The sequence below is a fragment of the Gekko japonicus genome, unplaced genomic scaffold, assembly GCF_001447785.1.
Source record: "Gekko japonicus isolate JY-2015 unplaced genomic scaffold, Gekko_japonicus_V1.1 scaffold5504, whole genome shotgun sequence".
Taxonomy (NCBI): domain Eukaryota; kingdom Metazoa; phylum Chordata; class Lepidosauria; order Squamata; family Gekkonidae; genus Gekko; species Gekko japonicus.
In genome coordinates, this window is record NW_015166601.1 from 1 (window position 1) to 15,270 (window position 15,270).

General features: G+C 50.7%; 1 protein-coding gene across 1 annotated transcript in view; it reads right to left on the minus strand.

Moving 5' to 3' along the window:
- Positions 1 to 4,946: 4,946 nt before the first annotated feature.
- LOC107111422 (chromosome unknown open reading frame, human C19orf38) overlaps positions 4,947 to 15,270 on the minus strand; it is a 35,432-nt gene continuing 25,108 nt past the window's right edge. The window contains exons 5-8 of the mRNA XM_015412390.1: positions 14,788 to 14,815; positions 13,234 to 13,277; positions 6,051 to 6,088; positions 4,947 to 5,058 (exon numbers count right to left, since the gene is read on the minus strand). Coding sequence (XP_015267876.1) covers positions 4,981 to 5,058; positions 6,051 to 6,088; positions 13,234 to 13,277; positions 14,788 to 14,815 — 188 coding nt within the window. The 3' untranslated portion in view covers positions 4,947 to 4,980. The remainder of the gene's footprint in view (positions 5,059 to 6,050; positions 6,089 to 13,233; positions 13,278 to 14,787; positions 14,816 to 15,270) is intronic.

The window sequence follows — 15,270 nt, forward strand, 5'->3', positions numbered from 1 at the left end:
GGCTCTCTGCACATGTGCAAAGTGCAGAGAGCGAGAGAGCGGCCCGTCATTCAGGAGCGGGCGGGAAGCGAGGCTCCCTCCGAGCTGCGGAGTCTGGTGAGCAGAAATCCGACTTGGTGAGCATTACAGATGTGAGCGAGCGGATTTAAGGTGAAGAGGGAGCAGAAAGAGGACATCTTAAAAGTGGCTATTATAGTGGATGTGTGTAGTAGGCATTTTGATAAATATGTAGAAACTAAGATCATGGCATCCGGCCCCATCACTCCTTGGCAAATAGAAGGGGAAGCTGTGGAAGTGGTGACAGACTTCACGTTCCTGGGATCCCAGATCACCGCAGACTGTGACAGCAGCCATGAAATTAAAAGACGCCTGCTCCTTGGGAGGAAAGCGATGGCGAACCTAGACAGCATGATAAAAAGCAGAGACACCACCCTGCCAACAAAAGTCCGCATGGTCAAAGCAATGGTCTTCCCAGTAGTCATGTAGGGCTGCGAGAGTTGGACTATAAGGAAGGCCGAGCGCCGAAGAATAGATTCTTTTGAACTGTGGTGCTGGAGAAGACTCTTGAGAGTCCCTTGGACTGCAAGGAGATCAAATCAGTCAATCCTAAAAGAAATCAACCCTGACTGTTCCCTGGAAGGCCAGATCCTGAAGCTGAAGCTCAAAGACTTTGGCCACCCAATGAGAAGGGAGCACTCACTGGAGGAGAAGACCCTGATGCTGGGAAAGACTGAAGGTCAAAGAAGACGGGGACGGCAAAGGATAAGATGGTTAGACAGTGTCATAGATGCAACAAACATGAAATTGAGCAAACTTCAGAGGACGGTGGAAGACAGGAGGGCCTGGCGGGATCTAGTCCATGGGGTCGCGAAGAGTCGGACTTGACTGTGTGACTGAACAACAACAATTTATTTGAAGTAAAAGAAATCAAATACAAGTATATATGTATTAAATGTTGGTGAATATGCATTATTGTGGAAAACCCAATAAAAAGTATTATTTAAAAAAAAAAGATGTGAGCAAGCAGTTTGTCCACTGCATAAATTAGTTTGCTCTGGAGCCATCCTGCCTGAGCCAAGACAAAAATGTGTGAGCTGGAGGCTAAAAACCTGTGAGCTAACTCACACTCAGCTTAGAGGGGACACTGGTGGGAAGACGGTCCCCGTGGGCAGCGTGTTCCCCCTAAGCGGAGTCGGGGTGAGCCAGCTCGCCGTTTCTTAAGCCTCCGGCTCACAGACCCTTTGTCTTAGCTCGGGAAGGAGGGAGTCCGGAGCAAACTGCTTTATGCAGCAGCCAAATCGCCGGATCGCGACATTCGTGCCAGATAGATCCAGGGGGGCAGCAAGGCTCCCTCTGAGCTGCGGAGTCTGGTGAGCCAGAATTCCACTTTGTGAGCTCCTGGCGTCAAAGTTGTGAACGGGCGATTTGCCTCCTGCATAATTTAGTCTGCTCCGGAGCAATTCTCCCTCTAAGCTGTGGACCCTTGTGAGCAGAAATCCTACTTTGTGAGCCAGTGGCATTAAAGTTGTGAGCCAGCCATTTGGCTGCTGCATAAGTTAGTTTGCCCTGGAGCCCCATACTTCCTGAGCGAAGACAGAAATGTGTGAGACAGAGGCTAAAGAACTGTGGGCTAGCTCACAGTAACTCATCTTAGAGGGAACACTGCTCCGAAGCCAGGCCCCTAGCCAGGATTTTGTCATTTAGGGGGCTTTTAAATAAGTTAGGGGGCACTGATGTTGCAAAATAAAAATTTTAAAACTCACTTTTGTGGCATTCGCACTCTGCTTGCCTACCTGGGGAGGCAAGCCACGCTTGGGGAAGGGGCGGTGGTGGGGAGTCCTCCAGGTGGCCCAGAGAGCCAGGGGGGCTGGGGGCTGGATGGAAGTTAGGGGGCCAGGCCCCGAAATGCCCCACTGTAGCTACAGGCCTGTCCGGAGCCCTCCTTCCCGAGCTAAGACAGAAATTTGTGAGCCGGAGGCTAAAAAAACTGTGAGCTGGCTCACACTGACTCAGCTTAGAGAGAACACTCCTCCACATCAATGCTCCCCCTAAACTGTGGAGTCCTGTGAGCAGAAATTCTACTTGGTGAGCTACATACATCAAGATACAAGTAAATCCAGTGACTATTCCCAAAAAGACATGGGTGAAAAAATTACAGAAGAAGAAGAGATTGGATTTCTACCCCGCCCTTCACTACCCAAAGGTGTTTCAGAGCGGCTTACAAACTCTTTGGGGCTCAGAGAGCTCTGACAGAAACGGCTCCTTTGGCTCTTATCAGAGCTGCGGCTTGCCCAAGGTCATCCAGCCAGATGCAAGTGGAAGAGTTGGGGAATCAAACCCGGTTCTCCCAGATTAGAGTCCGCGCACTTAACTACTACACCTTCCTTGAAAGCCACAAATCAAAAAGCTGGAAGCCTAATTAATAACACATGTTACGGCTGCTAGCAGGTCCTTTTGAGTTACTTTACTATTTTCTTCAATATGAAGCGAGATTCTTTCTTGCACGATAACAAAATGAAGAGCTGAAGAGACCAGTTTCTGTCAGATAGGCTCACTCAATGTAGGCTTACCGATTTACTGTGACCTTGAGATTTACTTGTATCCTGATATATGTATTTCTCCTATATAATTGCAAATAGATTTTCATGCAGCTTTTATTCAGAACAGGTCTACCCTCCCCTTTCCACTATATTGATCGACCTGGCCTCCGGAGAACAGGTCTCCCCACCCCGGTCTCCTGTTAAAGAGAACATATATTATTGAGACTCACCTATTGTTGCAATTCAACTTCTGTATAAGGAGCAAGCCAGTCCCTTTTCTTACGTAGGTACCAAACCTTCTGTTCCATGGCTGGCATAGTGCTCTCAAACGATACAAGCAACTGAGTCTTTGTGAAGGAAAATAGTTCTCTAATTTTTATAAAGAGCACACCACTCATCTTTCTTTTGTTTTATGGCTGGCAAAGCATGCTCTAAGAATACTAAGAAGTAATGCTTCTTAAGAGGCTCTCTTTCCCCCGATTCCTTTATTTAGTGTATTGTTCTCTGTGTTTTTAAGGTAGTTCCTTCGTGAAGACTCAGTTGCTTGTACCTTTAGAGAGCGTTTTGCCAGCAATAGAACAGAAGATTTTGCGCTTGCTTATCAAAAGGGGCTGGCTTGCTCCCTATGTAAAAGCTGTATTGTGACAATAGGAACATAACCACGGAGCAACAAGAGGAAGACAATGAGGAATGAATACTGAAGAAGCTGGAACACAAAACGCGTTTATACTAGTTATACTCGTCTTGTTTCATAATAACACAACGATGAGCCCTTTTGAAAAGGGTGGTATAAGATTATTTCAAAGGTGGTTATTGTTGTTTTTTCCATGTTAATGATAATCGTGACATTTGTATAAAGGTTCACTAAATGAAGTACGGCAACCTCCAGGTGAAGACAGGAGATCTCCTGGCATGACGGCTGATCTCCAGACGACCGTGATTAATCCCCCTGGGGAAAGTGGGTGCTTCTAAGGGTGGGCTCTATGGCATTGTACCCCGCTAAGGTCCCTCCCCAAACCCCACCCTCCCAAGGCTCCACCCCCAAATCTCCAGGAATTTCCCAACCCAGAGTCGGGAACCCTGGTACTCATACATACCCCCCCCCCCAGCAAAAGTTGGCACTTTACATGCCTGACGAAGTGGCCAGTCGCTTAAGCTGCAACAAAGACATTTGCTAGAGTTTGACATGACCCGAACTTTCCATTGCCTGCAGGGGTGGATCCAGGCTCACCGGGGCCCTAAGCACTGACCAATCTTAGTGCCCCCCTCCTTTCCACACTGACCCCCCCGTCCGTTTTAGTCGCTGACCTGTCTGACCAGATAGACAATGCAGGTTGCAGCAATAGCAGGTAGAGAAAGAGGTACTTTTCTCCCTTTCTCACAATACAAGAACTCGTGGGCACTCCATGAAATTGCTGAGCGGTCGGGTTAGAACGGATAAAAGGAAGTACTTCTTCACCCAAAGAGTGATGAACACTTGGAATTCACTGCCACAGGAAGTGGTGGCGGCTACAAGCATGGACGGCTTCAAAAGGGAATTAGATAAGCATATGGAGCAGGGGTCCATCAGTGGCTATTAGCCACAAGGTACAGATAGGGGCTCTGGGGCAAGTGATGCTCTGTCTTCTTGGTGCTTGGGGGGGGCAACAGTGGGAGGGCTTCTAATGTCCTGGCCCCACTGGTGGACCTCCTGATGGCCTCTGGTATTTCTGGCCACTGTGTGATACAAAGTGTTGGACTGGATGGGCCTTTGGCCTGATCCAACATTGGCATCTCTTATGTTCTTAATACAGAAATGTATCCATGTGATAACACAATAGACTGTGCAAACGAAGCTTTTCGCCCTTCCCCCAACTTTGTGGTGCCCCCTTTGGCCCCGGTTCCCTGAGCACGTGCCTTCCTCCGCTTCATGCTTAATCCGACCCTGGTTGCTTGTGATCCATGAAGTGACCTCTAAATTTCCCATTTGCTTGTGAAGGCCAAGCAAAAAAAAAAAAAACAAATTGGGGGGGACACACGTAAAAAACGTGGACGAGAAGACACAGAATACTGCTCTGTTGTTGCAGTGACAAAATTATGTTTTTTTCCCTGTCTGCTCCAACATACATACAAGACGACAATGGGCGTTATTTATCAAAATCCTGCTGCCCAGTTTCTCCACAGCCCCTCCTTACAGTCTTGCCACAGAGGTGAAGGCCTCTCTGAGCTGTATCCAGCAACTTCTTTCTTCCTTTTCTCCTCCCACCCAGAGACGGAGCAGAAACACCACAAATGGATGAAGCGGGCAATACTTCTTTTCTTTAGCTGGCCCCCAGATGTCTAGTGAGGGATATGGGGGGGGGGGGGGACACACGGGCGGGAGAAAAGAGATCTTGTGTCCTTTGAGAAGAACGGCTGTGAGGGCTGTGGCCATAAGGGAGGCAAGGGGGCAAGCCGGAGGTCATTCCGATGCTCTGAAAGTGAAGAAGTCTGGCTGGGCATCCCGATGGCTCTCTGCGGCTTCCTGGTCTCTTTTCTTCTGGGAAAGAAAGCCAAGGTGGAAAGAAACGGGTCAGACCAAAGAATGAAAGGGAAAATAAAAGGAAAAGGGATGAGCTCTGGATTATGAATTAAGGAATATACTTTTGGCGGATTCTAATCCTCAAATTAGGCTCGCTCGCTCCAGATTTTTGGTTGCGGCTTCTAGGATCGGCAATGATTACATAAAGGAGTAATATAAACAGGGGTCGTTTCCTGCCGGGGCACGCCGGAACTGCGCTCTGGCAGTAAGGCGCCCTGGGCCGGGGCAGCCCCACCCCACCCCTGCCTGGGGGGGATTTAAATGCCTTTCTTTCCCCATCTGGGGAAGGGAAAGAAAGGCATTCTAAGCATGCCTGGGTTCCCTGCCTGATCAGGCAGGGAATCCAGGCATGCTTGCATGCCAGCCCTTTGTCAGGGGGTGTGGCCTATGCAAATGATCCCCTGCACCTGTTTTTCCACGAAATGACCCCTGGATATAAATGTTCCCTAGGCTTTGCATCCCCCCCCCCCAAGAATATTATAAGTTCCCAACCAAATGAGAAGGGAGCACTCACTGGAGAAGACCCTGATGCTGGGAAAGATTGAAGGTCAAAGAAGACGGGGACGGCAAAGGATGAGATGGTTAGACAGTGTCACAGATGCAACGAACATGAAATTGAGCCAACTTCAGAGGACGGCGGAAGAGAGGAAGGCCTGGCGTGATCTGGTCCATGGGGTCGCAAAGAGTCGGACTCGACTGCGCGACTGAACAACAACAACTTCTTTTAAATACTTTCTTCTTTGTGCGTTTTACTGTAATATTCCCATACGAATGGCTATGCACTTTCTGCGTTTTACGCAAATGAGTTTGCTTCGATTTATGCTGGCCATAAATAAACGGGAGAAGCAAGGCAAGAGGGTGAGCTCCGCGTACAGCCACACAGCTGCTCAGCTAGCACGGCCTGAAGCAGCAACGTTCTCAGCCGTGGGTATCCTGGAGCGACAACTTACCGGTGCGATCGTGAACACGCAGTTATCAAAGGACAGCTCTGAGGAGGGAGAAGTGTGAATCAGGTTAATAGGTAGCCCAAGTCCAAAGATATCGAGACAACATTTAAATAGATGGGGGTCCTCCAGCCTTTTTGACCCCGCAGGCGCCTTTGGACTTCGTACGCAGCAGCGTTGGTGGGCACAGGCACGAAATGGCTGCCGCAGGAGGCAGAACCAGCCACAAAATGGCTGCCACATCACCCACAGGCACCCTGTTGGGGACCCCTGAAGCAGATGTTCTCCACTGTAAACAACCAAACAGCAAGCCATGATATTTGAGCTCTGCTGGTCATGTGTGTGACCCCAGAGACATAAGAAGGAGAAGAGAAGAGGAGATTGGATTTATACCTTGTCCTTCACTACTCAGAGGAGTCTCAGAGCTGCTGACAAACCCCTTTCCCTTCCCCTCCCCACAACAGACACCCTGTGAGGTAGGTGGGGCTGAGAGAGCTTTCACAGAAACTGCTCTTTTTCAAGAACAGCTCTGACAGAACTATGGCTTGCCTAAGGTCATCCAGCCAGGTGCAGGTGGAGGAGGAGTGGGGAATCGAACCCGGTTCTCCCAGAGTAGAGTCCGCGCACTTAACCACGACACCAAACTGGCTCATAATTTAAGGAGTTAGTGTCACAGCTGATGACAACATCAGATCCAGAACTTTAGCTGCTCTTTGCCTGCAAGATCGTGGTTTAAATCCTGTTTTGTTAACTACGTTCAGAGGGTGGCTGTTTGGGAGCCTGCCTGCCTCAATAAGACTGCAGGATGTCGCAGGGCTCCATATTGTCCCCAGCCCTCTCAGAAATCTGTGGGAAGGCCTTGAGGGAAATCATTTGGAAGTCTAGCGGGCTCTTATCAATACGCGAATGACAAGCAACTATATTTGTGTCAGCCATTTTGGGGCTTCCATCTTTCCCTCGGGTCAGTGTCTGTCAGCCACAGTCAAGCGGCCGAAGGAGATCAAGCCGAAGGTGGCTCCAGCCAAGAGAGAGATGCTGATAAGTGTCAGGAACAACAGCAAGTAAATCTCCACACACGATTCCTGGGAAACGTTAGGCTTTATTAGATTACAGGTCCGTTGCCATGGTCTACAGGGATATTGTTAGGAATGACAATGGGGTGGGTGCATCCCTTCATATAGCGTGATGCTGCAAAGGGCTAAGCAAATGAAATCCAAGCGCGCGGGGGGGAATTCTCCCGGCGGGAGGTTACATAATGAGCGGGAGAGTCTCCGTGCCTCATGAGAGCAGAAATAGTTACACCAACGGTGGAACGCAAGCCCTCCCTCCTCCTCGAGGTTATTCAGATAACCCAGTCTGGCAGCGCCAGTTCGCACGGTTTCAGGAGCGTCTCCCTATCGCTGTTTACAGCAAGCTAGCAAAGGAAGCGGGCAAGCATGCGCCGTAGCGCCACAGTCAGGAAAGGACAGGTGGACATCAAAAATGGCAGCTAGCTGACAGTAAGAAGGATGAAGGCCTCTCACCTGTTCTTGCCTGACTCGGCAGGGTTGTTGGATCCTCTCCTTCTGGAAGAGGTTAAAGCGGTAGCAAAAAGGGCACTGTTAACCCGCATTGGACATAGAAATTGGCCCCGTTTAGTTTCAGTTACTCTGGCTATGACAACCCACGCTCCGGTAACCTTGAAGGTACCTTGATGCATTCTGTATGGGGGGAGCACCTGAAGACAACCCGGAAACATCCACTTGTGCAGAATGATGTGACTTGTTTGCTGCCTTCTTTACTACCTGGCATCAACTGCAGTTCAACGAGTTAAGCTTTGAGAATGACAGGAGTACTCCGTCCATGAATGTTAGCTGCATAATGTGTCTTTTGTAGGACCAGCAATAAAAAAAAGCATCCATAAAACTATTAAGAAAGCTCTCCCCCTTTTTGGAAGACTTCATGCAAGGAGAAGCGGGCGGTTCTGGAAACTCCCGTTGGGGCCAGTGTTCCCTCTAAGCTGAGTTAGTGTGAGCCAGCTCACAGTTTTTTAGCCTCCGGCTCACACATTTTTGTCTTAGCTCATGAAGGAGGGCTCCAGAGTAACCTAATCTATGCAGTAGCCAAGTCACTTGCTCACAACTTTGATGCCAGTCGCTCACAAAGTGGAATTTTTGCTCACAAGACTCCACGGCTTAGAGGGAACATTGGTTGGGGCTTGACTTTTAAAACACTGATGCAAAATGGTCTGGTAGTTATCCATCTGTATGTACTGAATGTTATTGCTTATTGAATGTAATGAATATTTGTACCTGACTAGGATGAAATAATGATACACTATGCACTTTACTAAATGATGATTATAAATAGAACACATTAGTTTGTTATAAGGTTTTTGCAGTGTATATTTATTTGTTGCTAGAGCCTCCAGGTGAGGCCTGGAGATTTCCTAGAGTTACAACTGATCTCCAGTTGACAGGGATTGGTTCCCCTGGAGGAAATGGCTGCTTTGGAGGGTGGAGTCTATGGCACTATACCCCAGTCAGGTTCCTTCCATCCCCAAACCCTGCCCTCCCCGGGATCTGTGTCCAAATCTCCAGGAATTTCCCAACCCAGAGCTGGCAACCCCTCTCGACCTGGAGGCGGGCAGTCCCATCCTGGGGGGGGGGTATATCCTGAGGACTGCCTCTCCCAAGACACCACCGCGTGACTGAGGACCCACATACCTTTGGGACCATCACTCCCAATACACCCCTAGACGGCAGGGCCGAGGAGATTGCCACCCTGGAGGCGAGCCAGATTAGCACCTGCCCACCACAGCGCGTTTCCGGTGGTGGCTCCTAGGGTGGGACAGCCATTCCGAGCAGATCCCATAAGACCAGGAACTTCAACGGTAGAGCAAAACTGAGCTATTTAGATCGGCCTTCCAGTAGATAAATGTTTTCTAGTTGTCTGGAGTTGTTTTAATCTGTTTTATGGGTAGATTGTAATTAGTTGGGCTTATTTGGTGTAGTGGTTTGGTGTAGTGGTAGAGCCAGTGTGGTGTAGTAGTTGAGTGCGCGGACTCTAATCTGGGAGAACCGGGTTTGATTCCCCACTCCTCCTCCACTTGCACCTGGCTGGATGACCTTGGGCCAGCCAGAGTTCTGATAAGAGCTGTTCTTGAAAAAGAGCCGTTTCTGTCAAGAGCTCTCTCAGACCTGCCTACCTCACAGGGTGCCTGTTGTGGGGAGGGAAAGGGGAAGGAGTTTGTAAGCCGCTCTGAGACACCTTTGGGTAGTGAAGGGTGGGGTATAAATCCAATCTCTTCTTTTTCTTCTATTTTATGGCATACCTTTAAAATTATTGTAAGATGCCTCGTGTCCTTTTGGCGAGAAAGGCAGGCTGAAAAAGTAGGGTTGCCAGCGCTGGGTTAGGAAATTCCTGGAGATTTTTGGGGGGGTGGAGCCTGGGGAGGGCAGGGCTTAAGGAGGGGAGGGACCTCAGCTGGGTACAATGCCACAGAGTCCACCCTCCAAAGCATTCATTTTATCCAGGGGAACTGAACAGTGTAGTCTGCTGGCCGGTTGTAATTGCAGGATATCTCCAACCACTACCTGGAGACTCCGAAAATCGGCTGCATCTCAGAGGCTCAGCTATTGGTTAGTTTGATTGCTTAATAACATCCTATTTGGGACTTCCGGTTTGTGGCGCGCCGTCGGAGGGCCCCCAATTGCATGAAAAACAAGAAAGTGACTTTAAAAGAAAATGGGCGAGGGTTTATAAATGGATACAAAACTATCTTGGAGAACTTAATACATGAAACGTATCAAAAACTTTACTGACACAGTCTAGAAGACCTAGAGTTTATAAGCATACTGTAACTTAAGCTGATGTAAGAGTATAGTGTCCATTCTGTTAGCAATTTTTCTGTTCTGTGTCAAAATCATTTGTTACGAGGGCTGGATCTGACATAAGTGTCACTTTGTTGGACCAAACCATGTACGCCATAAAATGTAATGGCAGGTTCAGGAGATATAAACTGTAAGGACAGCAGCTGGTAAGCTCCGAGTTGGTGTATCGTCACTGCAAGCCCTCATGCATTAGGAAGGAGGTGCAAAGGAAAACCCGGATGGGCGGACTGGACAGCCGGTGGTGCAGCACTGGGCAGACACTCCTACACTGTCTGACTGCTGCAGACAAAGTTGTTCCGTCATGCTGAAGCCACAATCAGGGTGGTCTGCCCACTCCCCCTTGAGCAGTCTCCCGTTCCCTCCCTTACGCCAGATGCTTGCAGGCCGCATAAAAGCCCTGGACAAGCCGGATCCGGCCCCCGGGCCGTATGTTTGACACCCCTGATGTAGATGATGGTGCGACATAAGTAGAAAAACAAAGGAGTGAGAGTATGATAACACACGTAGCGAAGAGATAAACACATCCTAATCACAGTAGAACAAAGTTCAATTCCAGAGGCACCTTTAAGACCGACAAAGTTTTGTTCAAGGTATAAGCTTTCGGGTGCACGCACACCTCTTCAGATACAGTGAAACAAGATGTTCTCAGCCATTACATATAGGTAGGGGGGTTAGTTGCCAGGAAAGGTTCATTAGAGACTTTTGGAATATGCAAGGTCTATTGTGCATAAAGAAGATGACAAGAACATCCTGCAGGGGGCAGCAGAGGGATGGGCACCACATACAGCCACACAACTCAGCAATGTATTTAGCAAACATTTGAATTCCCCCGCTATACTTTTCCAGGCAATACTTGTCAGATTTTGCGAATACTAAACTGAATAATCCACAGTGGCACGGAAGCTCCCACCTGCACTGGGAAATACTGGGAGATTTGGGGGGCAGTGCCCATGGAGGGTGGAGCTTCAGGAGGAAGTGGCATCACGTCTGGGTGGTGTTCCAGGAATGAATGCCCCCCATGGTAAAGTCCATAGAAATTGGGAAATTCCTACAGCATTGTGATTAAAGCTATTTTCCTCTATTTTTCAGCCTCTCAATTATCAAGGGTGGGGGATTGAGAGTGCGCATAGGGGGTCTCCTGCTGCCAGCCAATCCACGGAAAGCCCACCCCCCACCCCATACGAGCTGAGACACCATTCCTGAAATAATACTACCAAATTTTGTTTCCGTTAACTATACCTAGGCCCCGGTCACACGGCAAAGTTGCCATGGTAGAGGCACGGATGGTGGGCGGATTATCCGGGCGCGATCACACCCCAACATCTGGGAAGTGGAGCGCACCCGTGGCTTACCACCGACAATGCGCGTTAAAAAACTAGTACCTCCAAGGTACTAGTAAACGTTTGCCACGGGCTGCCTCCAGACACCTGTGGTGTGATCGCGCCGGCGCGCGGCATTCCCCTCCGGTCCCTTGTTTACCCGCTGGCACGAGGGAAGGACCGGTGGTGTGCCGCCAGCGCATCTGATCGCATAATCGTGGATCAAACTGTGCCAGGGCAATTAGCCACGCCTCCCCCCGCAATATCCGGCCCGTGTGGCCGGGGCCCAAGTGCATAAAATTAATCTCTAGCTTTGATTCTCTATAATGACTGCTATGTTTATTTCTCTTTTTATTCACAAGGGATCCAGGTGTTCCAGTTAGGATTGTACTGCAGTTCAGCATAGGGTAGGGCTGCCAAGTGGGGGCGGGTGGCGGGTAAACCCCCGCTTCGGAGGCCCGATTTCCGCCGCTGCGGAATCGGGCCCTGGAGGGAACTCCGCCCCCCGAAGCGCAGCATGGCTGCGTCACCAGAGGTGACGCAACCACATCAATCTTGTTGGCGTGGCCCCGATCGTCGAAGGGAAAACACTATGGTTTTCCCTCTGACGATCGGGGCCACGCCTTCAACGTGATTGACGTCGCACGTCACTTCTGGTGACGTGCTGGCAGCGCGCGCACATCAACGGACAGCTCCCCCACCGGTAAGATATTTTGACTTGGCTACCCTAGCATAGGGTTGCCAGCCTCCAGGTGGGGCCTGGTAATCTCCAGACTACAGGGATCAGTTCCCCTGGAGAACATGGCTGCTTTGGAGGGTGGGCTCTAGAACTCAATATCAGACTGAGGTCCCTCCCCTCCCTGGACCCCACTTTACCCAGCTTCAAGCCCAAATCTCCAGGAACTTTCCATCCTGGAGTTGGCAACCCTACATCTGCAACATCTCCGCTGGCTTCCATTTTAAACTGTTACAAATAGCAGATCCTGGAGTTTTTCTATCACTCCTCAAAAGAGCCCCCCCCCCCCGATTTCCTTTGTTTGATTGGGTGTGGGTTTTTTTCACTGGCACTTTTGGGGTGGGGGTGTTGAAGCTGGACCAGGAGTCCTCAACCTTTTTGAGCCTGCAGGCACTTTTGAGACAGGGTGGTGAAGCCAACTACAAAATGGCTGCCACAGGCGGTGAAGCCAACCACAAAATGGCTGCCTCAGGAGGTGAAACCAACCACAAAATGGCTACCGCAGTCAGTGAAGCCAACCACAAAATGGAGGCCTCAGGAGGTGAAGCCAACCACAAAATGGCTGCCTCAGGAGGTGAAGCCAACCACAAAATGGCTGCCACAGTTTCCTTTCAGTTACACGGTGAAGCTTTTTGCATTGAGGTGGCAGCTTCAGCCAAAGTGACATTTTTTAAAAAAATCTCCACAATCAGATCTCCCATGGCCAATCAGGAGCCTTGCTGGGCAAATGCCCACCTGGGGTCACCCACTTTCTAGAAACACTTGGCGGGCAATGTAGCACCCATGGGTGTCACATTGGGGATTCCTGGTCTGGACTATGGGGAGATGCTGGTTCAAATCCCATCCCTGGGTGAGACAGAGCCAGTCACTTTCCCAGCCTTGCCTGCCTTGCAGGGTTGTTTTGAGGATAAAATGAGCTCCTTCGAGCAAGGCAGTGGATCGCAAAAACTAACAAGAAGAAAACAAGTAATCTGGGGCAAATGTCAGCAAAGATAGCTTTGCGAAAATTTGTGTTGTCATAGAAGCGAAAAACTGCTTGGAATGGTTTGTGTCCTTTGCGCTCCAGTACAAGTGAAGACACACTGCCTCCCTCAGGAATTGGGAAGCGAGAGCCAGCGCAAGGGCCCTTATTGCCTCCACAGGGAGCCAAGCGCCAGGATAGGCAGCTGAGGCCACTGGGGTGATGCTGCAACATGCCAGGGCCATTGGCCAGGGCCAGGGAAGGGCGCGTGGGATGTCCTGGCCATTTGCCCAGTATGTACCTGTTGGGCAGCGCCGTCCTTCTGTCCAGCAGGAGTTCAGCTCCCTGAGCAAAGAAACACATAGAAGTTGTTAGCACACATGAACGAACACACACACACAAAACTGCCTTACATTGAATCAGACTTTTGGTCCATCAAGGTCAGTGTTGTCTACTCAGACTGGTAGCCGCACTCCGGGGTCTCAGGCAGAGGTCTTTCCCATGCCCTACTACTTGACCCTTTCAACTGGAGATGCCCCTGGGGACTGAATAGGCTTGCCAAGTCCCCCCAGGGGGCAGGGAAACCCCCACCCCAGAGGCCCGTTCCTCACTGCTGTCGGATCGGGCCCCGGTAGGGTTGCCAAGTCCATTTTTCTTGGCGGCGGGGGGCTCCCGGACATAGAGTTTTCCCCTCAGATGGCTGTGGCCCCGCCCCCAGCGTGCCCAGCGTCATCACGTCACCTCTGGCTGACGTGCACGCCAGGGTGGGGTTTCCCCCGGGGCCCGATTCCGCGGCGGCGGCAATCGGGCCTCCAAAGCAGGGGGAAATCCGCCCCCCGAGGGGACTTGGCAGCCCTAGGCCCCGGGGGGAACCCCACCCCCAAAGTACGCGACGTGCGTGTCACCCGGAAGTGACGCAACCACGCTGGGGGGGGGGCACGGTCATCCGAGGGAAAACTCTATGGTTTTCCCTCGGATGGTCGTGGCCCTGCCCCCAGCGTGCCCGGCGTGGTCGCGTTACTTCCGGGTGATGTGGTTGCAGTGCGTGCACTCCTGCAGCAGCGCTGGACTCCCCCCCGCTCCAGCGCCGCTTCGCACTTGGCAACCCTAGGACTGAACCTGGGACCTTCTGCATGCCAAGCAGATGCTCTACGGCCCTTCTTAATGAGAGTGTTAGCGGGTCCAGCTAGAATATTTTGGCTCCTCCAAAGAAAGCTGTCTCCATGAGCCCCTTGCCAGGCAATGCAAGAAGGGACACCTGGCCCCATTTCCCACAGGACAGGTAAGGCTGCTGCTTTCCTGAGGGGGAACACAGGTAGGGCCCAGGGTCCCATCCCACACCCTGGGCACCAGCCAGATGTGAGTGGCAGGTTCTTGTTTATGCCCACAGGTGTGGCGCCCTATTAGGTCCGCATGTATGGAGAGGAGGGTTCGGACTTCCCCTCCAAGCAATATTCCCAACCTGAATTTCGCTGATGGGCCCAACTGTAACCCCTCAGGAAAAGGAGCTGAAGCTTCACGCAAGCCACAGTTGCCAACTGCATGGGGGGAAATGTGTGCAGGAACTGATCAGACCCCACAACCCGCGCCTTGCTGTTACTGATGCAGGACTGTCACTCCCCAGGCCCAGTGGCGGCACTGTGGAAAGTGTCCCCGGGGTGCCAGGAAGAGCCGTTTGTCGCTTCCCCCCTGCTGCGAGGCCTTGAGTCGTAAGTGCTCCTTAGCATCCCCTCTCTGTAGAAAAGGGGTTTCTGAAACAAACCTCTCCAGAGAAGCATCCACGGGGGAAAGCCCCTCAGCACCCCCCAACCCAAAGCAGGAGGATTTTTTTTGGTTGAGGCTAGGTAATCCTTACTTTTTCTTCTGTTGTCTTCTTTTCTTAACTGGTGAAAAAGGAAAAAGAGAGAGGGGGTTTATCAAAAGGTCATCCAACCCAGCCCAGGCCTTTCATATGCCTTTCATATGCAACATATATTGTTTAGTGTCGTGGTTAAGTGCGCGGACTCTAATCTGGGAGAACCGGGTTTGATTCCCCACTCCTCCTGCTGGATGACCTTGGGCAAGCCATAGTTCTGTCAGAGCTGTTCTCTCAAGAGCAGTTTTCTCAGAGCTCTCTCAGCCCCACCTACCTCACAGGGTGTCTGTTTTGGAGAGGGGAAGGGGAGGGAGATTGTAAGCCACTCTTGAGACTCCGAGTGAAGGGCGGGGTATAAATCCAATCTCTTCTTCTTCTAAACAGCAAACACAACCTGGCTACACCACAATCTGGTAGGCTGCCACCAATCCTTTGATCCATCTCTCCAGCCAACAGCCAAAGGATAAACTCCTGACCTTCCCA